Below are 25,147 nucleotides of genomic sequence, written 5' to 3'. Positions count from 1 at the left end.
TTATCTTCTATGTCATTTCATTAAACGAACAGTTGAATACATATTGAAAATTCATTGGAGATTGAGTCTCCCACTACACTGCAAATTATTTGCAATGCCGCAGTATGAATGTCTAATAAAGCACTTAGAATAAATCATTAACCAACAAATCAATTTATTTAACAATAACTTTTCTCAGTTTAACGTAGGAAACCTGAATTAATTTTGTAACGTGTATTACCTGTATTTTTCTTCTGTAAATATCAACTAAAATAGATATATTTCACTTTATAAATTATTTCAATCCGGAATTTTCCGGATCTCGGGAAATGTACTCCATCAGTCCCTCTAATCTGAGCATGTATAATTCCGAATTTGTTCGCAACAGATACCTACATAAGAAACGAATAATATTAAAATCTTGTTAATAGAACGATTTATTCACGGGTCAATTGACCCTTCCAAACATTCCCTTCAACGGATATTGTACAGGTGCATTACGTATTTTTGTTCATTTTCCATCCTGCTGCGGTGAAAGATTAAGATATTATTCTTATTCTGTGTTGTAGGACATACGTAATAGACTCTTCACCTATAAATAGACTCCGTCTTTTGTAGAGTCTCAAGAAAGACTCTAAATGAATTTATGTGAGGTCCAATTCCCCTGATACCCTAATAGATTCATTAATATACATACATACATATTAATACAAAGATATTCACTGATGAAAACACTCGACACTTATATATTATATCAAATCCAGACCTCCACGTTTGTTTGATGGGTATGTTCAATTTTCATATTATAATGTGGAGTACATCATTATTTGAGTTAAAGAGTTGTATCTGTAGCACCTTTTGAATGGAGTAGTCTCTTCATTTCCTTTTCTTTATCTTCTCCTCCCACTCTTGGTCGTTGTGGTCGTGGACGTTAATAGAGTGAAATAAGGGATTAAACTAATCCGAAATGGATAGAAAAATTATGGATTTAATTGACAATGCTAATAATTCTTTTACTCATTCAAAAAGGTACTCAACAGCCATCTATAAAAATAGAATAATCATATTTTTTCTCAACTCTCTTTTTAAAATAATGATTCTTAATACCACTTTTAACAAAATTTAATTTAAATATCAAAACATCGTTGTTCAAGAACCGTTTATATGTAGTATATGGTATGTAATTGTAGGTTGTTAATTCTATATATGAATTGTGGACTTTGTCTATCAGAGGTTAATCAACATGGCGTGAATTACATATTTATCCATTACATAATGGTTCTTGGTCAAACCAGGCGTGATTATTAGTATGCATGGTCCAACAAGCCACGAGGAAAAAATAAATAAAAATTAAATGTTAAAAGGAAAAAAAAAAAATAGAATAGCTATGATCTATTATTTTTTTGGCTGTGATAATTGGGGGTTAAGCGCTTCATTATATAATAATGTTATATTCAGCAGCTGGTCTCTCTATTATTAATAATATGTCTATAAGTATATTTATATATACATACATATGTCCAGAGAGGGAAAATGATTAAATAATCAAAATATTAAGAAAGAATTTGACATTTTTTAATTAATTATACTGTCATTACAGGAGGAAATGAATTTTTAATTATATCAATATATTATTTCGTTATTGTCATAGGAGGCAAGGTCCCACATATGTTATGTCTTAAAGGTGTGTTTTGGAGCAAGGACCACTCTATATATGGAACTTCTTTTTTGACCAATTACAAGCAATTTTTTCTATAGGAAAAAATACATATTGATGAAATGAAAGATAGAATTGAATTAAAACAATTGTGTATTCCTGAGGCAGTGGTACGTGGACCGGTATCGGTCTGTTGATCAATCAGTATGGGCCGCAATATCAAGTATAATTAATTGTGCAGAATGGTTTTTAATTTTTTTTGCTTTGATAATTTGTAATTGACTCATCAGATTTCACTTGCAACAAGCTAAAAGCCAACTACAACATGTTTTCTGCACTCTTTTCTTATTTTCATCCATACTTAATATTTTCTTCTTCTTCTTTACAGATAAGACACTATCTAATTGTAAATAAACAAGCTCAAACCTCGGGGCCTCCGTAGGATTATATTTTTTTGGGAGGCTTTTTGGATTTTTTTGAAAAAGGCAAAAATGAAAATTTTTGTTAAAAATTTTTCAAATATTAAATTTTTTTTAAAAATCCACAGTTATTAAAAAAAAAAATCAAAAATCCATAGCTATTCTCAAGAAATTTCAAAAATTCATTCCTATATAGATTTTTTTTTAAATTCATAGTCATTCTCTAAAAGTTATTTGTTTTTGGAAAAAAATTTCAAAAATTAAATTTTAAATATTACATTTTTCGAAAAAAAAAACATGGAAAAAATCTTTAGCTATTCTGAGATGTAATTTTTCTGGAAAAAATTTCAAATATTAATTTTTATAGGAGAAAAATTTTGAATTTTCATAGCTTTTTACATAAAATTAGAATTTTTGGAAAAAAAATGCAAAATTAAAATAATAAATTTTCTAGTAATAATCCCTATTGGGAGGGGGGGAGTGCCATCTTCCATACATCCCACCCCCTGTGGACGCTCCTACGGCTTCTCTTGATTTAGCATTTCAGAATAACATTCGTAATGTTTAAGCAATGTGCCAATATAGTTTCTTTCTTTAAGAGTACACAATTGATTCACTTCTAGTATTATTAGTATTTGCCCCCGATCCAAAGTTTAATTGTCAAGCTTTTCCCAGTTTGTAGTCAGAAAAAGGTTGAAGACCACTGCCTAAGGGAATTAAAATAACTTTTGCTATTAAATATTATTCTAACGACATAAAATAAATAGATCAATATCAAAAAAGCTTTAAATTCCTAGAGACTTTCGTTACAAGATTGTTTTAATTAAATTCCTCTTTCATTTAATAACTATTCTAGTATTTTAAAAAATCAACCTTAGTTTGACCAACAAAGTGCAAAAAAAGGGCATGTTTCCAAAAATATAACAATTTGCTATTAAAGGGTCGACGCGATAATTTTGACACTTTTCAAAAAAATTACAAAACAATGCTTAAATATTTAGTAATTTAGTAAATTAAAAAACTATTTGAATGGTGTAGCTTCTGGCTTCGAATTTTACTCGAAGGAAGCCCCCTCAGTGGCGATGACCTTCTCCAGCCTGGACCTGAATCTGTTAAAGGCACGCTCAACCTGATCCCAAGCCAACATGTAGACAATCACGATGATGGGTTGTTTTAACTAGAACACAGTGTTGCACGAGGTTCGATTGGTGTTGTGTTATACTGAACCCTACAGGTAGAAGTCATAGGGATTACAGTTGGGGCTGTTGGGAGGTCAGATGTTGGCGCTGGTGCAGTCATTGATGTTCTTGGACAGTCACATCTTGGACTTGTGGGCTAAAAAAATGACAAATGTCCCTGATGGTCTTCACTGTGTTCCTCACTATGCAAGCACCCTTCATAATGTCACAGTCCTTAAAACTAGTGTGAATAATCCTAACCACGGTTAATATTTTCCATTTGGTCGTTGGATTTCATTTTGTTCATCACCACGTGTTCTCGACTACTAACACAATATTTTGGAAAAATGCTACAGTAATTTACTACTACCTAACGGTCGTTATGTGCAATGATATCAAGTGCCAAAGATGTCGTGTCCATCCTGTAGTTGGTATAAATATATTTTTGTATAAACGTATTGGACTCAATCGAATAGATATGAGTTAAAATTACTCTTATGTTATGATAATTTATATATTTTGTAGCTAAAAGTAAAAATATAAATATATTAGGGCCCCTATCTTTTCATGCTCCCTAATTTGTCTAAAAAATTTATTTTTATATTGTTGATTGTTTTGCTACAATAAAACTCAATAAATCTTGATTTAAATCAATTTAACAAACTTTAAATTTGTAGTTGTTAATTAAATTAATGAACATATTTTTTTTTTGGTATTGTGTGTCTAATGAACTTTAATTTTATGGTTTGAAATATTCTCTTGTACTTTGATTACAATTATATTACTCTATGGATTTTTTCCCAGGGGTAAAAGCAGTATATACTACCAATGCAGTGGAAAGTGACGGCGTAATTCCACCCAAACATTTGTATTTAAAATTGCATGCACATATGCATACATACAGGAGTTAATTTTCCAAAGTATGTAAGACTGCAATCAAAGGAGTATGCGTGTATCGAAGTAACTCCTACACGTAATCCCGTTACTTTTTTTCATCTTCTGCTTAATATATATATATATATATATGCATTCAATTAACAGTTTTTTTAATAAGTGGCTCTCAAGCAAACCCGAGTAGTAAAAATCTGAACATTTTGAATTTTAAACTTCAACAAGATAAAATTGATTAATTAACAATAGAATGTCGACAAAATTAATACTATGTCTGAGCTCTCTGAATGTAGCTGCCCGTAGCGGCAATGATATATTACAGGCGACGGTGAAAGACGTGGACCCCGCTGAAGATGTAGTCATCTCTCATGGCGTTCCAGTACTGGCTGACATTTGCTTTGAGGGCCTCAGTGTTTGGATGAAAGACACTTCAGGCCTTCCTTTCAACATACGAACAAAAGATTTAGTAGGAGGGGATGTCATCAAGGTTGTAGGGGGTCAAAAGTATTAAAAAAAGACTCATTATTCAAAAAAGTCTATCAACAGAGGAGATGGGTTCCTTCATTGTTGGTGTCAAAAGTGGCCTCTCCACCCTCACAAGGTTCTTTCCACAGTCTGGTGTAGAATCTCGAGATCTTTTGCATGGATCCTGATGGACTTGAGGGAATTGGCCTAGGCTGTTTTCTTTAACTACTCCGTATCCAGTTTGGCCTTTTTGAGAGAGGCCTTCCACCTCTCCAACGTTTCGGACTTGCTTAAGGTGTAGATAGTGGTCCCGGAGACGCCCAACTGCAAGATGATATTTGTTCCCTCATTGGTGTGTTATTCGCATCTTTCCTTACAGCCACTTTGGGTCATCATTTCTCAGAGGAAATTTATCCTTAAACATTCATACATATTCGTCAATCATTGCCATTATATTGTAGTTAATTTATTACACATAATAATTAAACTCGTAGTCCAGGATTTAACCAACCAATGAAATATAAAAACATAAATATTTGTATAAAATATTTAGTGAGGACTTCTACTAAAGTCCTGCAGCTTGACAAAAAAACATATGATAAAACATAATGAATTTTAATATACTAACATATTCCTGAGTGTGAGCTTCCTCTTCATTTTACTATAATACTTTTTCCCATTATAAGTGTAAATTTATTATTATTAAAGGAAGCTATGATTCTAGTTGGAATTACTATCCGCGCTGCTTTGAAACGTCATCATAAGCAATAAGCAAATTTGAAGGGTTTGGACCTTACGCTATACCCACAGTTCTGTACAAACTGAAATATAAATTAGTCCTTCACATGTTTTTGATATAAAATATACGTGGTTTATATAAATGAATTTATCATTATTTTTGCAAAAAAAAAAAATGACCTGGTCTACATTTTCTGGTATAACCAAGACTGATTAGCAGTCACAATATGTGCCAGCTGTCGAAAAAATCCTTCCCTTGTTACAAATGTATATGTAGTTGTGAGGTATCGTCAAACTAACTGTGAAACATTGGGAAATTGTTTATAATTATCCCTCAACCATACCAATGGTTTTTATGATTTTATAAGTCATGATCACTTTTTCCATTTTTTTTTTTTTTTGCCAAGGTTTCATTTCTTTTGACTCAGATTCGTAGGACTCATATCAATCTCTAAGCTGCCTAGATATTCATAATACAAAATATATATTTGATTTCGTAAAAAATAATAAACAACGTCATTGATTCATTGGTTTATTGATTTATATTTATCATGTATAATATATAAATCATATAAATAATGGATTAACCAAAAGAACCAAAATTTGATTATATCAAAATATTTAATATGTGATTTTTGATATACGACACCCTCCAAAAACGTACAGAACCGAACAAGAGTACAACCCTGTACGGCACCAGCCCTATAATTTACCAATTTGATTTTGTAGAATATTAATTGGTTGACCATTTCTAAAAACTTTACAACTGTTGCAGTCTTACAATCTTTGCAAAATTACACAAACAACAAAAAAGAACTACCGTCCCCTCATGAATGAATCAAAAGAAAATGCTTTGTCTTTCTTATCAAAGTATATATAATACATTTACAAAGGTAATCATTGACAGGTGAATCAGTTTTATTGAGCCTCATTTTTATTGTTTTTATTATTTCGTTCATCGACATATTTCTACACTTTACTATCGGCATTCCAGAAATTTCAACCAGGGATTGACCTAATAATTATGTTATATTATGGGTTGTTATAGGACCATTCATTACCCCAATTATCAACAGGTGATAATAGGTGTGTTAGAATCTACATATACCGAGTGGTTCATTCAAACCTGAACACTTTGCATTTTAAAATTCAACAACATTTAATACATTAATTAACAAAATAATTTCAACAAAATCAACACTATAAATAAGTGTTTGTTTGAGCTCAAAGCCCTTAGACTCAATCATCGGTTCCAGGCGGTGTCAGACAGCCTGGCACCCCCAGTGGATGTAGTGTTCGGTGTTTGGATCATGGACCTCGACATCCACCCAAATGGTGTAGTCAAGGAGGGGCTCAGGGCTGTCAAAAAAGAGTTCAAAAGAGTATTCCAACGGTGGAGATGAGCTTCTATATTTGCTGATGTAAAAAGTGTCCCCTCCACTCTCATTTTTTGATAGCCCTCTGTACAGTCTGGTGGTAGATCTCTTTCATGGGCCTCATTGACATGAGGGGATTGCTCTGGGCTATTTTCTTTTATCTCCTACATGTTCAGTTTTGACAAAGCCCTTCCTCTTCTCCAACGTTTTGGACTTACTGATGGCGTAGATCGACGTGGTCCTGGTGACGACCAACTGCTTGGAGTGGAAGTTCGTGTATTACGTTCAAGTGTCATTTTCTGTACATCTATGTAAGCTAGAGAGCTCAGAATTGTCTTGTTTTGTAACTATGTGTATATGCTTGAATATATCGGAACATGAATTAATTTTAATCACTCAGCCTTTATTAACTATTGAATAAGCAAGTGTTCAGATTTCAATGGACCACCTGACACAATAGTTAGCTCTCGTATTTGAATGCCAATCAGTGCTGCTGCTTAGAACAATGGGTAAGAGAGGTACTTGATTCTCTAATTAGGTTTTTGAATCGTCTTGCAAAGACGAGCTTTGAATTTTGGGGATATGTGCTAATTAGGGAAAATATTTATGTAAGGAAACAAATTTGAGTTAATTTTTTTATCTCACTCTTACTAAAAGCAGCAAGATTAATTTTGATTAATACAGGTATGCAAAAAATTAATAATAAACAAGGTGCTAAATTGAAGGTGGAGCCCTATTAAGATTATAATCCCTTACTTTTACAATATTTGATTAATTGGAGGTAATTTCGTTGTCAAGGTCTTAAATCCTTTTCTTTTTAATTAATTTCAAAGCTCAAGTTGTTTTTGAATATTGAACGTGCAAAAAATGGGGCCCTATGGATCCTTGACTTTCCCTGTACACTCCTTCGGAGTAAATAATTATCTCTCAAAATCAGAGATTATTTTTATCAATAGTCCAAATTGAGTCTGGTGTATTTTCACTTCAAAAACGAGTTCAGCAGGAAGTCGATCTTCGATTAAACTACAGGGCGACTTGAGTTTGAGCAAGAGTTCCTAGTTTTTCACTATGCGCAAGATTCATTTTGGGCATATCCAAGTCAAACATCGAGTATTTGAACTTGTAGTTGAGAGAGAAGTCGCATTGTATAGACTTATCTACGACTCCGGTCCGAGTTGAGAGTACAAGTCTCTTGTCGAACACCCACCAACATTCTTTTTGGTGCTCAATATTTTGATTAGAATTTACAAAGACTCCACAGGTTGGGAACGAAGGGGTTTTAGCCTCCACTTCCTTCCAAGAAAATAAAGCTTTTTTTATTATGAATTTATTGACCCTCCCAAAAATTGTATTTCATTAAAAATAAAAAAAATAAAACTTAGCCATAAAAGTCCTGTTGGACTTTGTTTTTAAATCTCACTCCAAATAATGAAGATCGAATATCAAAATGTTTACCTAATATGCTCTACACTCTACATACATATATTAAGAGATTAAAAAAACACATAAAATCATAAAGCACCTTTTTAAGTCTATTTTTTCTTCTTTTTTATGATGAGCGGCGTCGTCCCGTATAGATGATGATATTAACATTGATTATCATGCATATAGAAGCATTAAATTAACTTCGTGCACTTAAAAACAACAATTTGGAAGATGGATGAAGACACAACATTATAATCAAAAGGCCCCTGATATATGAATATCTATGTATTATGTAAACAGGCACGAAGTGATCATCTTTGAATGTTGTCTCTTTTTGGAAAATATCTTGATTTTGATACGTGCGTATCTAGTCTAACAACAAAGGGCATATTTATATATAGATATGATTAACTCCAAAATATATTGACTCGCAAAGATAAGTTCTACCAACAATAAGTATTCAAACAACTGACTGTTTTGCTTTTATATCAGTATATCAATGTTTAATGAGTTTTATGTACACATTTAAGTATAAATAGTAACAAAAATAAAGAACCTGTGAATTTAAATATTTATTTGGGAATATGATACTCTATATATAGTATACCTGTACATGAGGTTGAGTGACAGTTATTTAAATTAATCCCAGTTTTTATTTTTATTTTATATTTTTATAAAGTAGTTTCTAGTGTTTTGTGGACTTGGGGTAAGTCGAACAGATGGACGGTCTTGCCAACACAAAATTATAGAGTGTATTTTGTTGTCAACTGTTGTTGTTTATGTCTCTTTTGCCCAAATCCATGTTTGAGGGTATATTGGTTAAATTTGAATTAGCTTAATTTAAAAGCTGTGAATGATTTGCAAGAACTATTGAGAAATAACTCCTTGGTTGAGAAGAATTATTATGGATTTACGAACTGATTTAGGCCCATTTTTGGGGGTTTTTTTTCATTTTGAATGGCTGTGTGATACTATTAATGTACTTACAGAAAGGAGCAATTCATGTTGATCCACTATAAGATGAAATAAAAGAGAAGAAATAAAATGAATTTTGATTGAATGATTCCATTTATACTTTTCCTGTACTAATTCGGCCCATTATTTGATTTCTATGCACGCGTCAGCTAATATATTTAGTCACTGTGAGGTCGTGCAAATCGTTAAAAACCGTGATATATGTCACATCTTCCTTTTGAGATCAAATCCGGGGAATATGGTCTCTGAGGCATGATTGCAGTGTTGTTTTTGTCCAAAAATTTCTCACAAGTAAAGATGATTGAGCAGAGGCATTATCCTGATGCAAAAGCCATGAGTTGTTTTCCCACAATTCCGAACATTTTCTTATTATTGATCCACACAAGTGGCGCATAACTTCAATATAATACTCTTTATTGACCGTACGGTCATATGGTAAGTACTCTTGATACACTACGCTACGGTAATTGAAAAGACCACTCATCATAATTTCCAAAAGCGAGGCACGTAATTGGCAACTTCCCGGCCATCTCGGAAGAGTTTTGACTACTTGTAAACATTTTTTTAATACTCAAAACAGTTTTATTATATACTATTGTCAATATTTCCAGGGGTTTGGAGTACTTAATTCCATTTTTCCACAAAATCTGATGCAAATTTTTGGATTCATGTTTTTTGATATTAAAAACGCAATATACTTTTAACCATTATGCCTCTCATAAACAAACTAAACATATTATATAGCTGAAACAGTAAATATATGTTCGTGGCGAGTCTACTAACATGAAAAAAATCAAGCAAACCAACTCAAAATATTGGATGAGGCTTAGTGATAAAAATCAAGTCACTCATTAAAATATGAGGTCGACCTCTGGTTTTTGAATTTGGAAATCAACTCATTACGAACCGAGTTGATAATTGTTCGAGTCTACACAACACTTGTATTATTTTTTTTATAGTTTCAAACAATAATAACAAATAACTGATAACAAATTATATTTTTTATAACTCATTTACTTGAGACTGTGATCATACTGGTGGAGAAAAACACTTAAGACGGTGTTTTTCTTATAAATGACTTCTTGTTTGGAAAGGAGGTACAGAGCTAGAAAATACCCATTCCCTGAATAATAGAAAGTCTACTGAGATGGGCATGCCCACTTCCATAATCCAATAAACATCATTTGACTCTAATTTTGGGTATTACATATAATTATTATTAATAATAAAAGTACAGAAATAGGGTTTTACTTGTATTATGGGTACACTATTCAATGGATGACCTTGAATGACTTTGCATGTCTTTTGGCCTATGTGTCTAAAAACAAAACAAAACAATAGACTCTAATATAATTTATATCCTGTCTACCCAATCATCATAATCATCGTTTTGGCGGAAAAATATATTAATTCGGCTTGTTGTTGGTAGTGAACCCCATTTTTTTTATTTTTAGGAGGACTTTTTGGAGGAGGTGAACAAAACATCTGCTGCCTGAGCTACAGCTCCTCATATACAATGTGAAGGTCCATGACCATCAATAATAATAATTAGTGTGTCGGCATTATCCGTTGGTTTAACTACAATGTACATACGTATACGAGTATCATTTGGTATTGTTCTAAGGAGAAAAAGTTGACTGTTACCTCAATGAGTACCTACTTTTGTAGAGCTTTGGTTCGGGAAATCCTAGACCGATCTGAAACCTTTATCAGGGGCTTCTGTAGGACTATACACATATATATAACCTATACCTTAGTTTTTTGGAAATTTTTCAAAAAAACTCTAAAATTTATATTTTTCGTCCGTGACATGATTTGGGTCGAATGACGCCCCCCCCCCAACCTGCGGACACTCCTGTTTATGGTAAACCCGAATAAGTGTACTCTATTTGGGCTTTGTTTTAAAATTAGGCTTACACGAAAAAAAGTCGGGATTGATCGGTTTCGGGGGGGAAAAAATGAAGTCTTTTTTAGAAAATAAATTTGATAAAAAACCTTCTTTTTAATAGATTATGATGGGATTTTTTTAGGGAAATGTATATGGCTTCAATTTTTATCAATATTTCCAGATTCAAATCAGTTTAAGAAAAATAAATTAAGACTTAAAGTTCGATGTAGGACAAGGCCCCAACATTAGTACATAACTAAACTTTAAATCTGATTCTGTGATTTCATTTTGATCACTTATAGAATGGTTTCCTTAGCAAAATATTTTTTTAATATCAAACTTTTTGTCTAGTAAGGAAGTACTTCAAATGAGAGAAAAAAAGGATGAAAGGGCCCGATGTTCCATTGTTTTGGCCTTTTTTTTTATTAATGAAGAGCCTTTATTTTATGATTTCACACCTTTTAGGTAGGATACCTTTATCTTAAATACAACTATAATTATAAAAGAAAAATAATGATAGTTTTTAAAAGACTAAACATTTTTGAAGATGCATTATTGATGGTCGAATGCTTAAGTAAAAATAAGTACCAATCTTTCATATTTGCTTCCCTATTTAATAAATAAATATAATGTATTTATTTATTTATGAACGTGAGTCTCCAATCTGTCTATGCTTTGTGTTACGTGAACTGTAATTATTTTTCTTATTATTATTTGTGTATAAAAAAAACTTGTTTATTATTAAATGAAGAAGAAAAAAAACTTATTCATGTAAGACGTCAATATGTCTATTTGCCTTACTTTGAACGTATCTACATACATAATACATATGATTTCGTGCCACAAGGCAGTCAGTCTGACAGAGAGTTAGGATTCCCTGTTCCAGGAACATTTATCATGCATTTACTCAAATTCCAGGACTACCTAAAAGTAAAAGTGATGACGATTGACGACTCTAAATAAATTATAAGGAAAATTAACTTATTTAACAAAAAAATGGCCGACCCCTAACTCACGACAGGGGAGTCGACAGAGCTGTAAGGGATATAGTCCTCCCAAATGATGAAATTTTTACTGTTTACTAGAAAATTTAATTTTTGTTAGTAACTATGATATTTGGAAATATTCTTCCAAAAAATTTAATATTTAAATATAATTCATGAAATTTTGATTTTTTTGTGAATAGTTGTGTATTGTTGAATTTTATTTCGATCAAATAGAATATTTGAATTTTTTTCAAAAAATTTAATGTATACAAAGTTATTTTTTGATTTTTTTTTTTTCCCAAAAATTGTCTTGCATGAATGTATTTTAATAATAAGATCCATTTTATTCTCTATTTTATCAATAATAAAATGTTTCATTTATCATATTGTTTAATTTTTGATCAATTTATTGTTGTATAGACTAACCAACCCCTAAGATATAACTAATATCCCATCTTTTTATTTAAAGTGACATTCTGTACTTGGATAAATAACTCTTTCTATCGGACTCCCTATTGTGTCCTCAGTCCCTCTCCTCCCTTCCTAATTATAATTATTCATTTCATCAATGCTGTTCTGTGTTTTGTATTTGTATGAGTAAGATTTTCAAGTATTATCGTTGCTATAATTATAATCTTTCCTCATGATTTTGAAACAGTGACGTACAAGTGATGTTACACCCTTTTTCCTCGTCGAATAAGTTAATTATAACTTGTTAAAAGAAGAAAAAAAAGGAGAAAAATTCATCGGAAATAAGATTATTATTTTTTTTTCTTTGAATGAAATAATTCATAATATAATATAAGAAGACGATTTTTCTTTTTCTTTTTTTCCAGTCTTTTTTTAGCAACATCAATTCAAACGCTCACGCGTTTGAATGCGCATTCAAAAAAAGGAAATATACCGTGGCGTTTTATTTTTGTATTAAAGCGTGAGCGTTTTCATGCTTTTTTTATCATTTATTCCGTCCGCTTTTTTTTACATACAGTTCATTAGTCTATTACTGAGAATTGTAGGGGATGCACGTGTACTGTGCTCCTAAAAGTATTTAGTGAATTACATGTGAAAAGTGATTCTAAGTTTAAAGGCATCATTAATTTAAAACAATTGTTTATATAGACAAGTATCATAATTGACTATGAGAGAATTTGAAGTGAATATTGTGTTTATCTGAATATACTGTGAAAATAGAAATATGGCGTTAGTGAGTTTATTTGTGTCTACGTTGTTTTTACTACAATTAGCCGGTAAGTTGTATTACAAATATTATTTCTTTATATAATAATTTGCATTAGCGGAATTTCAAGACAGTCTCCTGATTTCTATATTTGCATTTACAGCCGGTGATTCATGTTACTTCCCAGTTCCCTTCCAAGGAGAGTTCCTAACACAGTCTCTGACAAGTCGAGACATTGCTTATACATCCGTCTCCATCCTGTTCGACTCCATTCCAACATGGGGCACATGTCATAGACGGATTGGCCATCATGTCATTCTCCAGTCCTCTAGTAATAGTACCTCTGTCAGACATGGGAGTTCGAGCTCTCGTCGTCGACGGCGAAGGAGAGGAAATCAGTCCTCCTCCACCCATTGCTTTAAATGCATCTCTCTAGTCCCTCGCTCAGAGAACGTACTCCACGTTCACACACACTCATTAGACATTTGTTATTCCAGTGAAAAAGAGGCTCTGGACTCGTGTCCCAGTGCTTCTGACATTCGCCACCGATCTGCAACGGAGATCATGTTGTATAAAACGCGTGGCTTCTACGGTAAAAGTGCGATTACCAAGACTTATTGTCCACTCAATGGACGCTATCGCTTTACTTATTCCATCAATGATGGAACAGAGGATGAGTTAGAGTGTAATGAATCCCTCAGCACGGCTGGAGATTGTCCCTCTGGCTATAAATTCGATCTTCATTTTAAGGGATGCTCCTTCCCTGATTTAGGTAAGACTCTCTCAACCAGTATTAAAGCATTATTGCATCATTATGTTTACAAATATTTTATTATTAGAAACTTACTTAGATATTATATTCAATTCTATATTTTTACATTTGTTTAGAAATGAGCTTTCAATGTTTGGCCTCCTGGGAGGGTGAAAATGGAGACACGTATTTGAGCTTATTGGATACGAAATTACCCCAATTGGGGGAAGAGCCACGACCAAGATACAGATGCGGGGTAAGTCCTTCATAATCCCTTTTTAATCATCATTTCCTACTGTTTTATATTCTTTACTTAGATCTTCAAAGAGGACCCAGTCTCCGGGCAAACACATTTGGCTCTATCATCAGACTCAACCTGCGTTCATCATCTCTACTCCTCTCAAGATGGATATGAAACACTTCATCTATCTAGAATTATGGATAATGATGCAGACACTACGGGTGTTCTTCTTCCCTCTAGTCCAGAGTGCACCTTCCCATCCTGGATTCAAGGCAAATGGAACGGAATTGAAGTCAAAGGTGGTCGCTTCACTTATCGGGATGAAGAGAACTTTGTCACTTATCGTGGAACATGTCTCTCCTACTCTGAACATCAGTTTTCTGTTGCTCTTGAAACAGACTGTGGACAAACGTTCTATGCTTGTGTTGACTTTGCTCAACGGGACACCAATGTCATGGAGTTCAGACTAGGTACGACCTCATTAATAGCTTTTGATTTCCCTCGACACTCTTCTTACGTTTTATTTTTTTATTTTGCGGTTACAGGTAAAACCCGAGGAGGAACTTGTACACTACCAGATAAAAGACTCACATTTGGACGTCTTAATCCAAGCAGACCTTTTCTCTGTCCCCTTAAAGGAGAATTCACGGGTGTCATCCCAGATGCAGAAGGACTTTGTGCCAAATCCTACGCAGACTGTTCTAATCCAGAAATCATGTTTCACACAGTGTTTAATTGTTATAATGTCACCGAAATCTACGAACAGCGAGAGTATCGATGCTTCGGCCAGTGGGAGGAAGACGGGCTTGTCTACACGTATACAGAACGACTTGATCTCCCAGGAACAGAGTGTTTTGTGGGTGTACACATCGATGATGATCGAAATGTCGTAACAGAGGCCGGCTCTAATTGTGAGCGAGGACATCAGCCTATGAAATACGGCATGACGCTCAATCGTCAACGCAAGTGTCCCAGCTCCCAAGAGGAGACCATCCTACGAGATTTGATTCGTCAAGAAGGACGACTCGACTCTTCTCCAACACCACGGAACGTTTCTCCTAAACTGTCTACGGTGTTTAGTGTTGTGATAAAACCAGATGAGGACTATGATCATAATAATAATGTTTTCTCTGCAAACGAAATCCCTGGATCCTCTGGACGATCCTCAGGTGGATCTCCTTCAGGGATCAACTCAACGAATCCCCCCTTCCTTTTACTCATTGTGATGACAATCTCATTACTTATCTCTGGACAACATCCTTCTTTATGAAGATTCTGTGCAGACTAATTTTATCATTCAATTGTTATTCCTCTTGTTCCACATTCGTCAGCTCCGTGATTATTCATACAGTTTTTTACCCATTTTTAAATTATTATTAATTTTGAGTGCATTGCCTGCTGCTCATCGTTATGAAGAAACCGTTTCTCCTATCTCTGTATACATAAGTATGTACACTGTGACACCATTCGACCTCCCTACTCCTGAATGTGTTTGTCTCCAGTTGTTTTACTTGCGAACAGAAGAAAAGAAATTATATCCATATATTTTTTCTTATTTAGTCAGAGTTTTTCCAGTTTTTTTTTTAAATTAATTTTTATGTTTTTTATACATCTTGATTGTGATATTTAAATTTTTTTATTTCTCCATATACACATACATATATATTTATATATATCTATAATTTTTAATATTATGATGAGGATTATATTTTACCTATATCTATCTATCTATGAATCTATACCTACATATATGCATATTATGATCAACCATGATTATTTTTAGAAGAAAAAAACCCACCAGAATATATGTCGAAAAAGCCCATAGAATATACCAAAATAAAATGAAAAATACGTTCTACTCAGAATTAAAGGTTATATCTTTCTTTTTCCATTATGTTCCAACCTACATAACTAATACATATATACTCGTACAAGGGTGAGTGAGAGAGGGAACACCACCACCACCACCCCTGTTAGAAGAACAAAAAACTCATTACGTTCCTAATAGCTTCGTATATATAGATATACATATCTACTTAAAATAATAAGGGAAAAAGTTAGTTAATTTTACCTGAATTTTATTTTATTTTATTCCATTTCATTTTTGTTTTTTTTTCTGATAAGAAATGTCTTATTATTAAGTTTCGGGAAAAACTCTATGGTGCCCAGAGAGAGAGAGAGAGAGCTTTAATGACTTACACAGATAGGCGACGACTTATGCATACATAATTAATATATATATAATTAACTAAGGCGGACTATGTTATGTCAAAAGAGACATAAAGGGAACTAATGAAGTTTTCGGCGAATTCCTAATTACCTACATAAAACACATTGTATTAAAGGGTTGGTTGATCTTATCTTTTAGTACACATTTTACTTTTTTCAATTTTTGAGGAGTAAAATTTAAACAAGAGGTTTTGTCTGGACATTCATGTTGGAAAATAATCCAAAAATTGTGCTCCGCACAATTTTTATTTAATATGTGTGCCCTTTGCTCTAATAATTACCTCAATACGAGACCTAAATGCCCTGCGGATCTTGACTATGTAGTGACTCTCGAACTTGGTCCACTCCTTCTTGATGGAAGCCATCTGAGACTCCTGTGAAAAGTAGCACTCCCCTTCTCCTCCAGACGCGTTTAGATAGAGTAATCCAAAGGGATATTGAGGTTCCAAAAGTACGGAAAGTTCTATCTCAGAAAGGCAAAGGTCTTCGTGAGGCTATGACACGGAGCTCTGTCTTGAGTAAAAACAGAGTTATGCTCGGACTTTTCTCTGGCCTTAGGTAGGATTTTCTTATCCAGAAGTTATATGCAATCATCTGTATTTAGCCGTTCCTTCCTCTCCACAAAAATGGGAGAGTAGACTTCGCCTACACTGACCACTGTATTTTTTTGTTCTGAAGTCATGTCTCACTGAAACACGGGCATTGCCTGGAAGTTTGGGTGTGATGTAGCGCCTCTTCAACTTATTAATTGTTGCGTCAATGGTGAAAAAAATTTCATGTGAACAGACCAAAACTTTGCACGAATTTTTGTATGCCAGGATAAAATTTAAAATCTTCTTTTCTTTTACCAACTGCCTTCGCTTGCTTTGTTCAGAGATATTGTTTTGTTGTCTTCATCTGTGATTTTGCATCATTGGCATTCCGAATTGGAAATAATAAAATGTAAAAGATAAGATCAACCCTCTACACTATCAACAGCGTTCCTTTGATGATTATAGTGTCTCATTTGTAGGTACATTTTTAAAAGTATAAGGCCCAGAAAACAGGTTTGAAATCGTCTTTAATTTAATTAAGGAGTCAACAATTTTATTATTTTATTTATTTTTTATCAAGATGAGAGAGGAAGAAGAAGGAGTGATCATGATTTCTCTTCTACTAAACCTTGCTATTATTATATGTAACTAATGATATTGTGCATTTGGCAAGAAAATTTTTATCAATAGGGGATTTTATGGTGGTATTTGACTCCTATTTGCGACTCCTTGGTTAAGTATAATATTGACAAGAAGGAAAAGAGAGAAGCAACGAAAACTAGTAATGTGACGATTAATAGGAATCCGAGAATTGTGTCTGGAATCGAATCGGGGGAAAAAATGTCTAATTTGCAATTCCGATTCTTATTTATTACATGCTATTTAAATATTTATTACTTTAGCCTCATAGAAAATCTAATAATTGAAAATTAATTTAACTTTTCAAATTGTTTTCCAAATAGTTTTTTTTTTTCAGTGAATAACTATGTATTTTTGAACCTTTTCTTCAAGAAATTTAATATTTTGGAAATTTAGTTTTTGAAATTTTAATCAAAAAACAGCTAAAAGACTTTTGAAAAATCTCAAAATATGAAAGTGTATACTTGATATTTTTTTCCAAAAATTTTATATTTGATTTTATTCTTTTTTTTTTTATTCCAATAACCAATCCCCTTCTCCCTAAAATATAATCCTGTGTATGGATATGATCGTAAAGTGGTATTTCTTTACTATTATTTAAAATATTAAAGAATTGGCATCACTAATTTTTAGTAGGCTCGCATCTGGATTTTTACTTTGGAATCCACCCATCACTAATGAAAACAAAAAATCAATTATTCGCCAAAATTAAAATCAAATGCATCTCTCTTTTGACACGCTATAATCCACAAATTGTTGCAGTAAGCAAAATACGTAGTTAACGCAAAAGAATTCACAAAAAGGCATCGAAACGAATCGGTTCACCATTTGAAATCTTTTTTGGCAGCCTCACAACCAATCAATCCATGGGTATTGCAGTTATTGAGATATACTATGAATCTTTGTGCTGCCGCCTAATTGCATGACGACTTTTCCCTCCTTTTTTTTTTTTTTTTTTTTCTGTTTATGATTATTTGGATCCATGGTAATTTTTTTTTACTTTTTTTATGTGCTCATGAAATCGTTCACTCATGACGTCAATGAAATAAATTAAGGTGAACCACATAAAGGAAAGAAAGGTACAGATATTTACCAATGTATGTATGTATGGCTTGAAACATGTGTATATACATATATTACAAATACAAGTATAAGAATTTTTTTTCCGAGAGGAAGTTGATAATTTTGAAAAAAAAAAAAAAAAAATTATATACATACATTTTACATACAACTTATATAGGAAAAAAAATATAATATGTATTATGTATTGTCTATCATAAATATTTTCCTTGGTTCTTCGTTTTTTTGTTTTTTTTTTCGTAATGAAATATTTTTTGTCAAAATCATAAGAATTTTTACAATCCTTTCATGTGTTATATGTGTACAACAACTCAAGAAGACGTTCTGTGTGTGTGTGTGTGAAAAGACATTTGAGAGTTCTTACAAAAAAGCTATCAAAATCAGGCTATGGAAAGGTGATTTTCCGGAAGTCCAAAACAATCGAAAATTGTGTGAATGATCTACAGAGAAATCTTTTTTTTTTTTTTTTGCAATATATATACTGTTTTAGTTTTGTGTCGTTTAGCCATTCAAAAAAAAAAAACCAATGGAAATATTAGTCATTTGTGCCGTAATTACTGATGTCCGGGCAGTGGCACCGTAACTATTGAAGCCATTGCCCGACCCCTCTTGTTTTTAATTTTGATCGACATCACATGTTTTATCGAAAATCAATATATGATTATTCTTTCAAATTTAGTCTCCCTCCAAAAATTTTGACACTAAAACGACAGATAATAATTCAAAAATCCACAGCTATTCACAAAAAGTTAAATTTCAAAAAAAAAAAATCAAAAATTAAATTCAAAATATTAAATTTTTTGGAAAAAAATTTCAAAAATCCAGAAAAATTATTTTTGAAAACAAAATGCAAAAATCAATTGTTTTGATAGAAATTTCAAAAACCCATAGTTATTTTCAATTCGAGACTTATATTTCAAATATTAAATTTTATGTAAAAAAATTCAAAAATAGAAACTTAAATTTGGCATGAATAATTTTTTTTTGTCAAATTATTTAAAAAATACCCCCATCGCCATTATATAATTTGTATTGTATTATTCAATTGTAAATACATTCAGGCGATGGTAGAGCCAAGGGACGTTGGACATACTTTTTCGATAGTAGTATTTATCGGTTTATTAATTATGAGTCATCTCTAGTCACTCCAACTATGCCTCTAATAGCAATTACCACAATGATCTTTGGCGTGATTAGTACTACTACTTTAGTCCTAAGAAATAAAGTTACCTATAAAAATGTAAAGAACCCTGGCTAAAAGAAACATTTTCTTAAGGGTTACTTCCACTATAATTAGAAACCAAATCCCCAAAAACGATCGTATTTTATTTTTTGGTTTTGTTATTTGATGAAGAATAATAAAAACACTATTCATGACGCCATTAAATACCGTTTTTTCTTATATTTTGAAAACAAGATCTGAAACTTGTCTGTTAAATGTCCTCAATTCTAACAACAGAACAAAGAAACAAAAACGAGTCTTCTACTCGTTTTTCTATTCTTTTATGAATCATGAGGAACTGAGACGGAGTATAATCCGGATTACATGGGCACTGGAATGTATTTACAAGTTGTGGGTCCCCTCAAAAAAGGTTAGTCCGCAGCACAGGGGCCGTGACTAAGGTTCTTCTTTTTTTCGTGGGGGATTTTTTAACAATCCTCACCGAATGTCACTATTTTTTTTTATAAATGCCAAAATTAGCAATTAATTTTTAGAAAAGATAAAAACTATTTTTTCTTAAATTTTAGAACTAACATTTTTGGGAAGAGAATACATATTTTCATCTTCCAATAACAATAACAAATCTAGAAAACCAAATTCAGGGAGAGATGGGGTATCAAGAAATGTGCCAAGGTGATTTTAAAAAGCATTCAAAGCCCTCTGATTTCCCATTACAATTGGTACGTAAATTATAGGATCATTGCAAATTCCCTGCTTACAAATAAATGTGTGAAAAAGAATGCTACAAGTATTTGTAGACTCTCTGAGGAGAAAAAAAAGGATAATATTCATCCTGTTCTTGAAGCGTCCTTATTCTCAAAAATGAAGAATAAGAATTGGGAATGGCTGATGAGGGGGATATCTGTATGCCGTAGAACTTAATGAGAGCTAATATTATTACACTGAATCTACAATTTATAGACTACTATCGATTGAAAAGAAACCAAAAGCTCTGGATGAAAGTTCTATGGACTATGAATGGTCTATTTCAAATAATAAACTAGTTTTAGATATGTAAATACTTATGTTCGGCACTTTTAAATTTATGTTATTTTAAATATATATTTGTAGATTATTTTGAGTGTTTGTTTGTTTTAGAAGGTAATTAAATTGCTCTTACTTTTACGTGTGTACTTTGTGGATAATAAACCCCCCAAACTCCAGGCCAAGAAAAGCAAAGCAACAGCCCTGTGGTCCCCATATTACCGACGTCAATAGCATCGGATCTTCTAGAATGTGATGGGTACATTTCACGGAATTCTAAAAATTACATCCAACCAATGAAGGATTGATCTTTTAGCACGGCATTTATTAAGTGTGCTTCGAAAGAGCAAAACTTCTCCATTGGTATTATCATAATGTGAAATAAGTTTTTTTTTTTACATAATAACATTAAAAATATATGTAGATTGTAGATATAATAAATCCCGGTAACTAAAGACCACCAGCCATCATCAAGAAAGGCACAGCTGAAAAAGGCAAGTGACTAACTGATGATAACATTTTATCAGAAAAGAAAGAGATATAAAGAGAAAATCTACATTGTATGTATGTACCCACATTTACTGTATAGGTTGAAGAGTGAAGAAACCTAAACATCATTGCAAACACACATTAAAATACTCATAAACCACTCATGCCCCAACAATTATTATTATTATCATTAACTCGACTCTCATTATACATTTAAAAAAAATAGACATTAAGGCAATAGAACAACAACAGACAGACAGATAGCAAAGAGTCCATTAGAAGGGAGAGAGAGAATCAAAAAAGAATAATGCAGTTTAAAGAGTAATAAATATTAAGATATTAGTTAAATATGTACATATATATATAAATTAGAAATTCGCGGAAGGAATTACATATTTTTCTTCTCTATTTATTATTTTAAAGGGGTAAAAATAGATAGTATAGATACTCATATTAGACTGCCCCGCTTTCGGGTTAGTTTTTCTGCGAGCAAAAATACCCTTTCATATGTGGACAATCATAAAATTGTCTCTGGCAATGTAGGAGTTATCTCCAGCCATTGTTGGTGGGATAGATGTAATTTTAATTTGAATTAAAAATGGGATTTTCGGCTCGATATCAACAATATTTTTTTAAATTTTTTCTTTCATTGGCTAGATGCAGTTGCAGGGATTATCTATAAGTAAACATTATTGTATAATAATAACCCCATTAGACATCGAAATTGTATTTGAGTTCAATCATATTAATTTTTAGGGGTAGTACCTGTAATTGTCATGAGTTATTAGGCGTTGACTTTAATAATAGGGAAGATAAATCCCTAACTGATTTTAATTTTTGATATTTTTAAAAAACTGATTTGTTGAGCCAGGGAGTACTTTCGCTCCTTGCTAAACCCCATCTTAAAGGACATTCATTTTTTTTATATTTTATATCATGAGTGGAGCAATATATGAAATTTATTCATTTTATACGGTGTTCCCTTTATATAATACACCTTTTTGTCTCTTTATACTGTGTTGGTATATGCTATACATAAGGGAGCACTATATAATATGTGAAGTAAAAAGTTCTGAGCTTTTTTTCACCTTATTTTGACAATAAAATTAACTAATAACGGATGTTAAAGAATCATCCAATTCCAAACGGTTTTCTGGCTAATCTTCAGTACCTGGAATCAGCCTTCACATGCCTGTCCTACTCATCCATTTCCATTATTTTACGCCTATATTACCAAAACGAAATTGGTGGAGCCCCCGCTTTTCTGTTGCATTCGATACTGTATTGGGTCCATAAATAGCACATTTTATTGAAGAATGTACCATGTAACTGTTTTTCATACATTCAATCATATATACAGATTAACTTTGCTGAGCACCCAAGTATCCAAGGTATGATACTGGAAGTCTTCCGAGCGTGTTGTCCATGGAGTTACATCACTTCATAATTCTATGTTTAGTAATGATACTAAACAAACTATGAAAAAATACATTTTTGGACTTGATCATCTTTGCAATATTTGAGACCTTAATAGATGGGTAATAATGGTCAATTTGAATCCATTTTATGACACCAAATTAGAATGGTTTTTACAAAGTCTGACAATGTCAGTTTTTGTATTGTCTTTAGTGGGAAAATGTATGGGTACATTTTATAATTTTACCCCCACACGTCATACTTTCTCTTTCCATCTCAAAATGAGAGGCAACGACAGCGGAAAGTTGACATTCAATCATCCAAACCTTTTAAGAATAATGAAATTGCTTCGCTAAATGAAGCAACGTGACAATTATATTATTGTTGTAAGAGGAGAGAGACGATCCGTGGACTAAGGATGAGGCCAGAGGATTAATTATGCAAAGTACTACGACTATTTCCACAATGGTATCTCCTCTGACCTGTTTCCTCAGTCTGTGGATCAACTCTGAGTCCCTCCCCTCCCCTGTATACTTCTTCTCCACATTATGAGACCTTCCATCTACTTTTATGATCCTCCAAAGTGCAATAACATATTCTTCGTTCCACAAAGTTATTTCCTTAGTATTAAAAGGCTGCAATAATTGAATTTCAACTATCGGACGTTGCTGTCTCCTAGTTGGAGATAGAAGCTGAAAAAATGACGTGTGGGCTAACTTATGCAGTGTATTTAGGTGTATTTTGGTAAAGGGGGAAATCAGGAGCCCAAAAACGAGTCACTCTCATATATATTAATTTCATTTTTGAAATTTAAAAAAAACCCAAATGTTTTAGAAAATACTTATTTTTTTCAATTTATTTTTTCCAAAAATTTTAATTTTTCAAATTTCTTTTTACCAAAAACTTATTTTTTTTTTTGAATAGCTATTGATTGTTTAATTTTTTTTCTATAATTTTTTTTTTTTTTTTATTACTTAGGATTTTGATTTTTTTTTAAATACAAAAACAAAGCCCCTCCCTCCTCAAAAAAAATTGATATTTGAAAAATTTAAGAAAGTAATAGAGGTCTGATACTATGCAATTTTGACCCAAAAATTCATTTTTTGGGTCAAAATTAAAATGTTTTTTACAATGTCAAAAAAGATTGGAGAGATTTCAAATTTTGCAAAAAGTCAGTTCTTCTATCTATTATCCACAATGGAAAAATATATTTGAGCAAAGGGAAAATAGGATTAACCTAAAAACGAGATAGTTTAATTTATTTTTTGAAATCTAACATTTGAAGTTTTTTTTTAAAACAATTTGATTTTTGGAAAAAAAAAATAGTTATCGATTTTTTAAAAAAAAAGTTTAAAATTTATTTCCAAATATTTATTTTTTCAAATTTATTTCCCAAAATGTTTAAATTTTATACATCTTTTGTAAACAGCTATGAATTTTTGAAATATTTTGTTAAATGTTATAGATTTTGGAGCTTGTTTTCAAAAAATGTTAATTTTTTGATTATCTAAATAAAAAATATATATATATATTTACGTATTTAATCCTGTGGACACCCCTGATCTGCAAAAGTGCATTTCTTGTATTGTCCTCAGTAGATAAATATATTTGGGCAGACGTGAAAAATGATGAACTCCAAAACGAGGCAGTCTAATATGTAGTTTTGTATATATAAACATAGATCAAGGAGAGATGGGTAAACAACAATTGCCTATTTGTTATTTGGATTATTATTTATTAAATACAACCATAGAGATATTTACTCAGAATGGAATGTACCTTCGTTCGTTGCTTGTATGTACATATATTATTATGATTTTTTTTGAAGAACTTTGTTGTTTATTTCATGTTTATTTGTTGAGTATTGCACATACATAGATAGACACACATATTGGGTATTTATTATTATTTAATTGTAAAAGTACCATTTTTACGATGGATATACATATGTATTCAGACTCTTGACTTTTAAATCAAACATCTCTTCTTTTCCATGGGGATAGTTCTTTATTTCCAATGGAGGGGCGTCCGAGGGGTGTAGCCCCTCCCTAATTAAGGAACTTTTTGCTTATTACAAGAAATTTTGTGCGTCATTCCGGCAAAATATAATTTTTGTGAATTACTTTGGATTTTTGAACTTTTTTTTTTTAAATAGCTGTGAATTTTTTAAATTTTTTGCAGAAATTTTATTTTTCAATCTTTGTTTCCTAAAAGTTTAATTCTTCGTTTTACCTTTTAGAAAATATAATTTTTCAAATTTATTTCCCAAAAATTTGATTTTCTCTGAATACTTATGAATTTTTAAAGTTTTTGTGAATAGCTATGGATTTTTAATGTTTTTCTGAATAGGTATGGATTTTTAAAATTTTAAAATTTTTTTTTTTTTTTTTTTTTGATATTTAAAAAAAA

The 25,147-nt window shown here is 32.0% G+C and overlaps 1 protein-coding gene across 1 annotated transcript; it reads left to right on the top strand.

Annotated features, from left to right (window-relative positions):
• The first annotated feature begins 12,938 nt into the window (after window positions 1-12,938).
• Window positions 12,939-16,011, top strand: LOC121128116 (uncharacterized). The gene is made up of 5 exons (XM_040723685.2): window positions 12,939-13,224; window positions 13,318-13,926; window positions 14,043-14,161; window positions 14,223-14,616; window positions 14,692-16,011. The coding sequence occupies exons 1-5, from the start codon at window positions 13,173-13,175 to the stop codon at window positions 15,414-15,416; spliced, it is 1,899 nt and encodes a 632-aa protein (XP_040579619.1). The 5' UTR covers window positions 12,939-13,172; the 3' UTR covers window positions 15,417-16,011.
• Window positions 16,012-25,147: the final 9,136 nt, after the last annotated feature.

This window comes from Lepeophtheirus salmonis, chromosome 13 (genome assembly GCF_016086655.4).
Source record: "Lepeophtheirus salmonis chromosome 13, UVic_Lsal_1.4, whole genome shotgun sequence".
NCBI lineage: Eukaryota > Metazoa > Arthropoda > Copepoda > Siphonostomatoida > Caligidae > Lepeophtheirus > Lepeophtheirus salmonis.
Note: the sequence above shows the minus strand (reverse complement) of the source record. Positions and strands in the feature narration are given on the sequence as shown.